General features: G+C 35.3%; 2 protein-coding genes across 14 annotated transcripts; both read left to right on the top strand.

Annotated features, from left to right (window-relative positions):
* The first annotated feature begins 450 nt into the window (after window positions 1-450).
* Window positions 451-10963, top strand: LOC111291660 (Alkaline-phosphatase-like family protein). 13 transcript variants are annotated; one of them, XR_002690418.2, is made up of 18 exons: window positions 451-743; window positions 840-933; window positions 1039-1083; window positions 1170-1337; window positions 1650-1734; window positions 1846-1952; window positions 2047-2127; window positions 3388-3440; window positions 4514-4616; window positions 5857-5988; window positions 6494-6590; window positions 7073-7298; window positions 7397-7490; window positions 8148-9134; window positions 9720-9812; window positions 9973-10256; window positions 10444-10636; window positions 10726-10963. XR_002690418.2 is itself a non-coding variant. In XM_022883507.2 (17 exons), the coding sequence occupies exons 4-17, from the start codon at window positions 1245-1247 to the stop codon at window positions 10577-10579; spliced, it is 2571 nt and encodes an 856-aa protein (XP_022739242.2). In that variant the 5' UTR covers window positions 451-743; window positions 840-933; window positions 1039-1083; window positions 1192-1244; the 3' UTR covers window positions 10580-10963. The 13 variants fall into 13 exon arrangements, 10 of the variants coding, with proteins under 10 accessions (XP_022739242.2, XP_089622568.1, XP_022739239.2 ...); XR_002690419.2 differs by lacking the exon at window positions 9973-10256; XR_016345558.1 differs by lacking the exons at window positions 10444-10636; window positions 10726-10963 and adding an exon at window positions 9228-9292 and having other exon boundaries at window positions 9973-10018.
* Window positions 10964-11445: 482 nt separating this feature from the next.
* LOC111293228 (uncharacterized) lies at window positions 11446-12174 on the top strand. The gene has a single exon (XM_022886041.2). It carries the CDS (start codon window positions 11446-11448, stop codon window positions 12172-12174), a length of 729 nt encoding a protein of 242 aa, XP_022741776.2.
* The last annotated feature ends 14 nt before the right edge of the window (window positions 12175-12188 follow it).

The raw sequence follows: 12188 nt of genomic DNA, 5'->3' as shown, positions 1-12188 counted from the left end.
TGCTGTTAAAGAAAAAAAAAAACAAATTGTTATTATTTTAAGAAAGGAGTGTAAAAAATTTAGAGAAGAAAAATCAGTAATATTTGGTAATTTTGGAAATGATATAATAATATATAAGTAAATAATATAATTTAAAATTATAAAAAATTATATAAATTTGATAAAATAAAAAAATATATTATATAGTTAATCTATTAATACGAATATATAAATTTTCATATCAAGTAAGAATTTAATAGGCAGCCACTCGGTAAGAGGTCTGATGTAATAAAGAAAAACCTAATGATAAAAATATCCTTATAATAAGGCCGTTATAATAAAGAAATTAAAGGCGAACTGCAGAATTCTCCCGTCTAGTTAAGAAAAAACATTTCAAAAAAGAAAAAAACCAAATGACAAAAGTATCCTTAAAACAAAGCCATTATAAGGATCTTTAAAGACAAGAACTCCGGAATTCGTTATACGTTCAAATCTTTCCTTGGATCTCAAGTCTCATCAAACGGAAATCTCTCCTCTCTCTCCGGTTTTCACTCTCTCGTCTCTGACGTCTGAAACTCCACTGATTAGACGCCAAGAAATTAGGGTTTTTGAATGTTTCCTAATCCCAAATCCTTAAAAATGCCGCCACTCACCTGCACCAAACTGGCTCTCATCGCAATAACCGGAGTCATCATTCAAATCATCGGCCTTTCTCTTTTCGTCTTCGGTTTTTTCCCCGTAAAACCGGCTCTTCCCGGCATCAGGTAAACACTTTTCCAATTCCAAAACAAAAAGATCTCGTTTTCAACTTAAAATCTGATCTTTTTTTTTTTTTTCCAAATGTTTTGCTTTATCTTCAGTGGCTCGGAGAGTTACCACTTACCGGTTTGCGACTTAGTTGGGAATCAAAGCGGCACGACTCTTCCGTCCGATCAACTCAGATCGTTATATCAAGTTCGTTCTAGTAGTAGTTTATAATCTGAAAGGAAAAAAAAAAGAAATAAACTGTGCCTTTTTCTGTTGTTTTGAAAATTTGAAGACCCTTTTTATGTAATGTAGGAATTGTCAGGGATGCCTCCTTTATTTGATAGACTGATTTTAATGGTAAGTTGGTTTTGGTTTATTTGCTTTTTTTAAAGGATAGGTTTGAGTTTTGTTGTATAATTTACAAGGATTTTAGTTTAGTTTAGGTTATTGATGGTCTTCCAGCAGAATTCGTGCTCGGCAAGAATGGGAAACCTCCTAGTAAGCAATTTAAGGAAGCTATGCCTTATACTCAGTCATTGCTAGCCAGTGGATTGGCTATTGGTTACCATGCTAAAGCTGCCCCTCCAACTGTCACAATGCCTCGACTAAAGGTGTGGACCTTTTGTTTATGTTCTTAAAGAAGGAAATGTTATATTTATCCATCCTATTACATCTGCCGTAGCCCAACGTATCAGGATTCAATTCGTTTCATTCATTCGAAAAAAGGCTGACTTTTTAAAATGTGGATGCATATGCTGAATGCTGATAGGATGATATTCACTGATACATTGCATTCTGATTTTTTGGGTTTGTAACTGATATGGGAACAAATAATGTAATGATTTTCTAGTTAAAGATATAGGAAAGTATAAGTTATAAGGGGATATGGTTTTGACCTCAACAGTATTAGCTTGTGATTGTAGGCTATGGTCTCTGGTGCAATCGGTGGATTCCTAGATGTGGCGTTCAATTTTAACACACAGGCTATGCTGGATGACAATCTTCTTGGTTAGAATATAAAATTATCCTGAAGTTCTTTAATTGATGACTATTTTTGTTTTTAATGGAAATGAATCTGTCGAAGGGCACAACTTCTTTGTTCACTCATATGGTTTGCAGGTCAGTTTTTCAGGATTGGTTGGAAAATGGTGATGCTTGGTGATGAAACGTGGCTTAAGTTGTTTCCTGGGTTATTCAAAAGGCATGATGGTGTTAGCAGCTTCTATGTATCTCTCATTCTTGGCATGCAGTCCTTTTCTTTTAGGTATAAAAATTATGTAAACTGATCTCTGACTTTTAGTTAATTTGTTCTTGATGCAGGTTAAGGATACTGTGCAAGTAGATCAAAATGTTTCGCGACATTTGGGAGATGAACTTAGTAGAGATGACTGGAATCTTTTGGTTAGCATTTGCTTCTTTTCAATGATCTAAACAGAAATATCTTGTAATACTGTCGTGATGTTTGTATATGCTTCATTTGTTTATGTTTTTATTACTATAATTGGAGATGCATAATGCAGAAGACACCATGGGGTGCCAACTTAAGTGCTTCCTACCTTTCTTTAAGTTAAAAAGGTTAATGGCTTTCCACTTCCTACCTTTCTTTAAGTTAAAAAGGTTCATGGCTTCCATTTCATCTTTCCTTTCATACTATTCTGGTGTTTGTGTTACGGTGGTTTCTTGATTTTTTATTTAAAGAAGCTTTTCTGGTGCATTTCTCTGGCACTGAATATAGACTGTGGTACTAGCAACATAAAGGTTTGTGTAAGATGTGAAGTTTTATTTTCTTTATAACTTTCTGTTTCGGATGTGAGCCTGTTTTTCTTCGTGGCTTCTTGTCAAACATTTTAGTTACACACTTCAGGTGTTTGTTTTTTCATTTGGCTCCAACCAGTATGCTGGGCTGTCTTATGCATAAATCCATTATAATTAATGAATTTTTTATGGACTGCTTTGAAGCTTAACTTAATATGTCAAGTGCTATGTTGGTGTTTTATATTGAAAGCGCAGGGATACTTTTCTATCAATGTCTTGATTTAAGTGGATGTTCTTTGTTAATTTACTTCCAGTGTTTCTTCATGTGGGAATCTTGTCTTTTAGAGTTTTCTTTTTTTTGCCGGCTTTAGAATTATTCTCTTTGCAAATACTTGAAAACCAGTGATTATAGTGTAGAATAAGAGTGGCATGAATGTGGTATGATGTCATGCAAGTACTCTGGTATCATGGCCCTAGATTGGGCAGAATGATATTAGATTTCCTGTTTGGATGGTCTTCTCTATTCAGTTTGATTAGGCATTTTTGGGTTGTTTTGGGCCTACTTATTGGTTGTATTCTCTTCAGTGTTAGTACTTATGTACTGCTCACCTTGATTCACATTTCTTATGTTTTTCTAATGTTAAGCACTAGTCTGATCACACCTTTGTTTTTAACCTTTTTAAATTTCCTCTCCTGAAGTTCAATGCACTTGAAAAACTCTTTGTAGTATGAGAATTAGAAGTTACTACTTTGGATATCTGAAAGTGTCCAAATATAAAATTGCATTATTAATTATATTTAGTTCTTCTAAAAGCTAAGTTGAAATTTTGATCATTTAATTATAATTTTTCATGGTGGTATACTTCACCTCCATTTTGGCACAATTTTAATTGGTTCCATTTCCAGATTCTGCATTACCTGGGCTTGGATCATGTTGGACACATCGGTGGGCGGAGCAGGTATTGGTTTATATGATTGTGCCTTTATCTTTGTTCTTCAGGTTAGGCTGTAATTGCATTCTGAGGCAATGTATTCTTGAAATGAATTTCCCTTCCTCAGCATTAGGATAAGACATTGCTTTATATGTTTGTTGCCGTAAATACATATATATACATATGTGTACATATATATGACTGACATTTGCATTGAGCATTGTGATTAAAACCTAAATGACTAACATTTGTTGCTTATATATATATATATATATATATATATCCTGTAATGTGGCACTGCCTACATTCCATTATGAACTAAAAACAGCCTTTTGGCATGAGTTGTGTTTCACATGATGATCAATATGTTGTTTTGCTTCTGACTTTATCTTTTTGGGATAATAGGATCACTAAGATCATATCCTTTTCTGGTCTCAATTTTTTCCCTACGCTGACTAATTGCTTCTCAAGTCTTCTCCTTTTTATTTGATTGGCTTGGATCGAATTGCAATTATGGATCTAGATGACAGGCAATGCTGGATAAAGAAATGATACATAAAGCAGAGAGCAATATAATTATAAATCTAGAAATGAGTCATGGACATGAGCTACAATGTAAGCTTATAAGAATATTTGGCCAATTTTGTTTACTGAGAAATGTAAATATAAGATTCATATATTTGGTAATTTGCACTATTCATAAGTCTAGGTTGATGCTACTTTTTTTTTGGGACATTATTCATCATTTGTTCTTTGCTTGCATTACTTACTGGATGATTCGAATCATGTCTCTTGGCGTTTTCTATTAATGTTATTTTTGGGATGATTCGTGTTTGTGGTGTAAAAAATTTGATTTTTTGTATTAAAATGAGATGTAATTGTCAATAAAGTATCCTTATATCACCTTTTTGTGCAAAATGTATGATTGAAGTCTAATATGATAAAAAACTCAAAGATGCTAGTATAATTTGCCGTCTTGTTAATATGATTTTTTCTCATTTTATTACCTGAGATTCATATTGGTTCACATAGCAGGAAAAAGATTTGTTTGTTTGTTCTATTTTTTGAACCTCATTTTGATGTTTGTTCATCTTTTTTAGTGTGTTGATGGTCCCAAAACTAAAGGAGATGGATGACATGGTGAAGTTGATCCATTCAAGTACTACCCTGTCCCAAGGAAATGACCAAGGGCGGATGCTTTTGGTTTGTGCTGTTTCATGCTTCTTGAATCACTGATGTCAAACTGATACACTGACTCTGAATAGTTACATCCGTACTTTTCCTGAATCTTATAAGATTGATAATTTGATGTATAATAAGAGAATTTCCTAAAATGTACGGGAAAATTGGAGGATTTAATGTAGTAAATTTGGCCCCATCAATCATAAATTTAGCTCCACCACTTCCTATGATTGCTTTTTGACAGTCACACCCTGATTTAAACTTGTGGCTATTGTTTTGTGAAACTACTTCTATATACTTGGTGGCAAGATATTTGAGGTTCCAATAAATGTTTGAGATAATGATATAAAGACAAGATAGTGATGAGCAGCATTATGATTGTGTGTCCTTGAGCATGTTTGCTTATATTTGCTTATCTGTATGTATGCAAATTCTTATTCATAACAGTCATTATGTTTGTGGAAAAGGGAATACATACATAAGCTTTTGCTAGCCAATTACTAATGGGAATGTGGGTGTGCTTATATGCATGCAAGTTATTATTCATGACACTCAAAAACTTTTGTACAGAAAGGAATAATGATATATAAGCTTTTGCAAGGCAATTCCTGATGGGAATGTGGCGTTTTGCAAGCTATCAATATCCTTAATCAGCCTTGAAAGTAAATATTGGCCCATTCTGCTATCATTAGCACTTGGTCTTTAAATTAAGGCATTCAAGCACTGTTCACCTATAAAGCTTTGATTTGATCTTCTTTCTCTATGTGGAAGCAAAGAACTTGACTATTACAATAAGTTGAGACTTTTTTTTTTCATCTATACTTTGTGTTATGAAATGACATATAGACTTGGGTGTCTATATATGTCAATTCTTCTTATTTTACAGCAATATTTTTGTGTCAAGTAAGCTTTCCTAAAGCAGAGGTTTTGTCCTTCCATCCGTGGCAACATTGAGGTAAGTTTGGTTTACACCACAAGTGCATTTGGCTTGTTTCAGTAAGCCCGGTGAACTAGCATCTGTACATGCCCACATACTCACTTCTGGCCCATTAAAACTGGTATCCTCAGAAATAAATGAGATATTTGGTGGCTAATTGATCCATTTACCACTTCATGCTGCATCTATCTTTTATATGATGCGATTAGTTATATATGTTTGGATCTATTTATGGTTGCTTTTGAGAGTTAGATTCTTTTATGGGTCATTAAATCATCTGGTGTTTTTAATTTACTGATATATCTTCATTTATGTCACATGTAGATGATAGTAAGCGATCATGGCATGACAGAAAATGGTAATCATGGGGGTTCTTCATATGAAGAAACTGACTCCTTAGCTCTTTTTATTGGCCTGAGGAATCATGTCTTGGACTATGCATCAGTCATTCAGCAGGTAATCAAACTAATGAAACTTCACAACGCCATATTGTTGCTATGAATAGTTTCTGATGGTTCTATTTGTTTCCTCAAGCTGTATCACAAACTCTTCATCTATTACTGAGTGTATATATGTTACAGTATGTCACTTCAATCATTTTCTTCTGTCACTTAAAAGGTACTTTAAGCATAATTTTTTTTTTCACTAAAAGTTAACAGTGCCAAATGGCATCCTATTAACTTTGTCTTAAGTTTTTCATTTTCATTTTTTTCCTTCAATATTTACTTTCTTTTACCCTTTAGTTGAGGAAATTTGAGATCTGCAAGTTTCTCCTTGCTACATAGGCTTTATTTATTAATGGAAACCCTCAATAGGTGAATGAAACATTTTGGAGCTTTAGCAGTGATAAGAACTTCCAAATACGAGATCAGGGATCAAGAACTTGGTTGAATATGCTATTTTAATTTTAGTAGTTTGTTTTGTAATAGGGTTGTCTAATATATATGCTTTTTTGCTGCAGATTGACATTGCGCCAACCTTGGCTCTTTTATTTGGTGTACCTATCCCTAAAAACAATGTTGGTGTTCTTATCAAAGAAGCTTTTGATTCTCTAAAAGGTTTATCTCTACTTCTCTCTTGATTGGTCATGAAGTCATAACAAAAATGTAAAAGGAAAAGGGGAAAAGGTAAATATTATTTGCCAAAGGGAAAATGTAATTCTTCTAAAGATTGACTCAGCCTTGCTCCTAGATGATATCAGAGTGGCATGCATTTTCATCTTTACACTCTGGAGTATGATAATGTTTTTCAAATATGCTCCATTCATCTTCCATAAGATGCTATTTTTAATGGACTTATTGAATCACACATTTGCAGCTATGCACAGGGTGCAATAGAAGAGGCTAAAGTGTATATTATGTGTGTATTTGAAACTGCTGGAGTTTGGACCAAATTATTATTCTCTAGTCATAAGTGATAAATAAGGGTGGAGTGTGAGAGAAAGAATGTTTCAATTTAGAAAATAAACCACTTCCTTTTAAGCCGCGTGCTTTCTAAGCTGATGTGATTATCTAATTCCTTTCCTTCTCGATGAATTCAGAGGAGCAACATCTGAGGGCCCTGGAGTTGAATTCTTGGCAGTTACTCAGATTGTTGCAAGCTCAGTTATCAGGTTTACCATGCAGAAATTTCCCTTGTGATGCATTTAGTGATCATCAGATTGCTGGTACTAGTGAGTGCTATCATAGGACAGAGGATATGCTTTGTTGCTTGTATATGGAAGCAGCAGCTCTATACAGCTCCTGGAAGTCCAAGAGAGGCACTGAGTGGGTTTTCTATGTGTCACACTATTTAGCATCACAATCATGAAATAATATCCTGTTAAAAGTATTCCTAATGCCATTGGTTATTTTGTAACTTGTAGGTCTGCTAGCAACAAAGATTACAGCAGCACTGCAGCAGCATATTACAAATTTCTCAAATCTGCAAGTGAGTGGTTATCACGAAGGTCTACTGATGTATGTATATTCTTTTTTAACAAGTTTCTGAGTTGAAACATTTTTAGTCTTTTCCATATGAAATTAATATTAATTGGTGATATTATGAGTGGTGTGAACTAGGGGTGTAATCGAGCCGAGTCGAGCCGATACAGTGAGAAGCTCGAGTTTGAGCTCGAGCTCGGCTCCCAACTCGAGGCTCGATACTCGGCTCGAATTCGATCGAATTTCATTTTCCTAGCTCGAGTTTGATTCGTGATCGAAATCGAGCTACTCGATTAAGCTCGATTAATATGTTAAAATAAGCTCAATTCTTATATTCGACAAGAGTTCGATTATTTGTGCTCGAGCTCGAACTCAAATTCGAGATATTTTATTAATTAAAATAATTAAAAAAATTTAAATATAAAAGCTCGATTAGGCTCGTGAGCTACTCAAGCCGGGTATAAAAATATTCGAATTCGGCTCGATCAATAAGTCGAGCTACTCGAGCTCGAGCTAGACTCGATAATAATTGAACCGAATTCAAATTTTATTCGAATCAAATCCGAGTAGCTTGCAAGTACTAATGTATCATTTACACCTCTAGTGTGAACAAAGCATTTACTTTTTTTTTCAAAAGATATTATTTATCCGTTTAACCTTATTTTTCTTTTTATCTGTTTTTCTGGGGGCAAGAAACCTGTTAAGCTACTTGCAGTTGGACTGGCAACAATGTTTATCTCATGTGTAATATTATCAAGCCTGATGTTTTGTCGGGTCAGAGAAATTTACCTTGGACGAAGGCAACAATCCTTAAATGATAGCATGAATGGTTGGTCTTTAGATGATACTTTCATTCTTGGTGTTATCTTGATCCTTGTTACAAGTATGGGATCAAGTTCTATGGTAGAGGAGGAGCATTACATATGGTATTTTGTGACATCCACATTCTATCTCTTATTACTCCGTAAAACAGCACAGTCCTTTTCATCAGTTGGTGTGAAAAGTGGAGAAGGTTACTTTGGAATGTGTTTCACCTTTCTGCTGCTTATCTCTGGAAGGATTTTGAGAGGCTGGCACCAAGGTGGTGTCAACTGGACTAGTCTTCCTGACATATCTAAGTGTCTGGAACAGGCTGGGAGTCATTATGTAAAATTGCTTCAGCTAGTTTCTGCCTTCCTGGTGATCAGCATAGGTGTATTTGCTCTATTTTCAATACAATTCAAGCAAAAATATTTTCAGATGGTCAGACTTAGCTTTCTGACATCTGGATTGTTGGTTTTGCTGCATATCACAAGATATCAGGATTACACATTTTCATCAACTAATTATGGTGCTACCTTACTGGCACAAATAGTTTATGCAATTCTTGGTGCTGCGACAATTGGGACCGTTGTGGCCTTGCCATGGTTTTTCCCTTTCTCAACCTTCAATAGTTGCCCTACTGATAATACCCTCTCACCTCCTTCATTTTTTCATGGCATTCAAGAGAAATTCCCATTTGTGGAATTAAGAGATTCTTTATATGTAATTGGATGGGCATACATATTATGTTGGTGTCTTCTGCAACTGCTGCTTCAACAACCAATTAATTCAACACCCATATTATTGCTTCTTGTGCAAATATTGGCCAGCATTCTCTATTTTGCTAGTAACGGAACACATCATAAAGAGTGGATAGAGGTCAGTTGCTACCTTTTACTTTCCTGACTAATTTTTACTTCCTCATATATGTTAAAGGCAATTAATTTTGCATGCTATGGTCCCAATAAATAGATAGCAGTTGTGTTCAACTTTTTTAAAGCAGGATAATTAGATCAAAGAAGCATGCTCTGCTAAAGGTGAGAAGATTCTTATTTTATAGTTTCATTTTACAGGATTAGTTTGTGCATTTTTTGGTGTTCATAGTTGTGATAGTTAGATTTTCAGGGCTCGTTGCCTCATTATGGAGTTCATAATGACTTTCTCCTTTGTGGGCTCTACACCATCCTTCACTTCTTTTCATTTCTTCACCCGCCCCCCCTTTTTCTCCCTCTGTGTTTTTGCAGTTTTCTATCTTTGTAGAAGAAACTCTAAATTTGTTGAAACTTGAGAATCAAATATTAGAAATTAAGCTTGTACATACATGAACAGAGAACAAAGATTTTGCTTGAAAGCAGCTATCCTTGTTTAAAAATAAGTTGAAAAAGTGTGAAGTGCTTTTAAGAACTTGTGAAGTGATCTACAGTTTTCTGGTATTAATATCAGGATTTTGTTTTGTTTTCTTAGATTGCAGCATTGTACTACTTGGGAATGGCTGGTCATTTTGCTCTAGGAAATAGCAATACACTAGCTACTATTGATGTTGCTGGAGCTTTCATTGTATGTACTCTCTTTTTCCTTTCTTGATGTTAATATATGCTTGAATGCAGTTTTTTTTTTTTCTTTTTTCTTTTTTGAATGGAAGACTTGTAAGCAAACTTGATATTTGCTCCACAGTTGAATTGTCTAACTTTCTCAACATTGTTTTACTCATTGCAAGGGCCTATCAAGTCACTCAACGTTGCTTTCTGGCATTCTAATGTTTATTATCACCTATGCATCACCCATGTTTATTCTTCTTAGCCTGGTAATGTACATCTCTATGAAGAACATGGCCCATCTTGTAATTCCTGAGAAAGCAGATGCTGGAGATCTTCTCATGATGATGATTGATTTTCCTTGCCTTGTTCCGCTGGTCGTAAATTCAATTCTGTTAACTGCATACACAGTCGTATTGCTCTTAATGAGGAATCATTTATTTGTTTGGAGTGTTTTCTCACCCAAGTAAGTTTAAATCTCATTCGCAAAACTTTGTTGCTCTTCGATGAGTTGAGATGATGCCAAATTGCATGGATAGCCAGTATACTTCTTCTTACGAAATATTTATTTTATAAAAACCATAGAAGTATCTAATTCGCTGTAATCTCCGTTACTTTAATTATGGTAAAATTAATGATGTTTATTCATCTAGGTACCTATATGTCTGTGCAACAACCCTATGCACTTATATAGGGGTTTTCATTGTGGCTGCAACTGGAACTTATACACATTTGGTACTGGCCATGCGGAGGCGGAAGCAAGTTCCAATTACCAACAACACAAGATAGCATAGCACTTGTGGCAACTAGCAACCAATTTTGCGTTCTTCCAAACCAACTGCAATGGTTGAAGTTCATTTAATCCTTGGTTCTTTTTTAGTAGCTAAACTTCCTCTTTATACTCATATGGTACTGGCGTCTGTCTGGCCATGCAGAAAGGAAGCAGCTTCCCATCAGCCATAACACAAGATGGGTTCTTGGAGTAACTGGCGACTGAATATTGAATTCTAAATCTACTCCCATGGTGGGAGTCATTTTAATCGTTGTTTTATTTGATTCTCTAACTTCCTCTATGTGATCATGCATGCAGAGATCTTATGAAGAAGATAACTCCTCAAGCAGTTTCTGTTTTTATTTACATTAAAAAAAAAAAAGCATCATTTTTTGGTCAAATGAAGTTGATATTTTGTTGATGACACACTTGAATGACAGAATGAGTGTGGTTACATGATAGTACCACTGTAATATTCGTCTGATAGAGAAAATGACCAAAACACCCTCATATCCTAGCTTACCATACCATGTCTACATTTGGTATTTCAATATTTAATGTATTAAATTAAATTAAAGACCCTCCCGTTTCCTCTTCTGTTACCTGTCTGGCTGCACTCTCGTCTTCCCAAACCAGTCAGAGTTTACTAAATCTACGGCCCGCCGACCGTTTCTACGTCCCCACGACTCTATCCTAAGAATCCGACTTCAAAACCCGCCCCATAATCCTAACCCAACCCTCCATTATCGTAAGGACTTAAACCCCCATGGTCGGTAACTTCTCTTTTACTCAGTAAGTTGCTGACTCTGGTTTCATTCCACTACAAAACAATATCCAAAAAAAGATTGCAAGCAACCGAAAACAGGAAACCCATTTTTTTAACATGGGTTGCGATGGCATTGAGTTCAAAAGGAGTGATCTAAAGGAAGAAAAAAGTGGAAAAAATAAGCCAAAGAAGGGTCTTTTAGAAACTGAAAATGAAAAGGGAACATTTTGGACCGCTTGTCCCTACTGTCATTACATGTACGAGTATGTAAAGAAGTATGAAGAGTGCTGCTTGCTTTGTCAGAATTGTAGAAAAGGGTTTCATGCACTGGCTGAAGTGGCGCCGCCGAAAGGTTTTTTGGTGAAAGGGAAAGGAGGAGAGTATTATTCTGGGTATGGGTTTTTTCGATTAGGTCATTCTTGGAAAAGCTTTTTGGGTGACAAGAAAGGGGGTGGTAGGGAAGATACTGGGAAAAACCATGATGTTGTGGATATTTCTGATGATAGTGATGATGAGAAAAAGGAAATGGATGTAAAAAACGAGGCTGTTAAAGTAAAACCAGAAGATTTGAACAATAGTGCAGGAAGGGGTGTAAAGAAAGTAAAATCCGTGCCCAGGAATACAAAGAAAATGATGGGGAGGGGGGTAAAGGTGAAGAAAGTTGAGAAGGTGAGTGCTGTGGAAATGAATGTGGAGTTTTGGAATGGAGTTGCAGATAGTGATTGTGGAATTGATGGTAGAATAAGGCTTGGAAGTGGAAGTGATCAGCATGATTCTGATGAGGAAGAGTTGGAGGTCTTTGAGGGAGATGATGATATATTTGTTGGTTTGAGGGATATCTGTTGATGGAAGTCCATGGA

The sequence above is a fragment of the Durio zibethinus genome, chromosome 10 (assembly GCF_047325235.1).
Source record: "Durio zibethinus cultivar Kanyao isolate XHJ-2024 chromosome 10, ASM4732523v1, whole genome shotgun sequence".
Taxonomy (NCBI): Eukaryota; Viridiplantae; Streptophyta; class Magnoliopsida; order Malvales; family Malvaceae; genus Durio; species Durio zibethinus.
This window is presented reverse-complemented; position numbering and strand designations above follow the sequence as displayed.

Excerpts from the sequence above, each read along its gene's own strand:
- LOC111291660 (XM_022883504.2), top strand. The coding sequence starts at position 592 with ATGTTTCCTAATCCCAAATCCTTAAAAATGCCGCCACTCACCTGCACC. Across the intron at positions 934-1,038 it reads AACTCAGATCGTTATATCAA|GAATTGTCAGGGATGCCTCC; the intron begins GTTCGTTCTAGT and ends TATGTAATGTAG. Across the intron at positions 9,813-9,972 it reads ATGTTGCTGGAGCTTTCATT|GGCCTATCAAGTCACTCAAC; the intron begins GTATGTACTCTC and ends ACTCATTGCAAG.
- LOC111293228 (XM_022886041.2), top strand. The coding sequence starts at position 11,446 with ATGGGTTGCGATGGCATTGAGTTCAAAAGGAGTGATCTAAAGGAAGAA.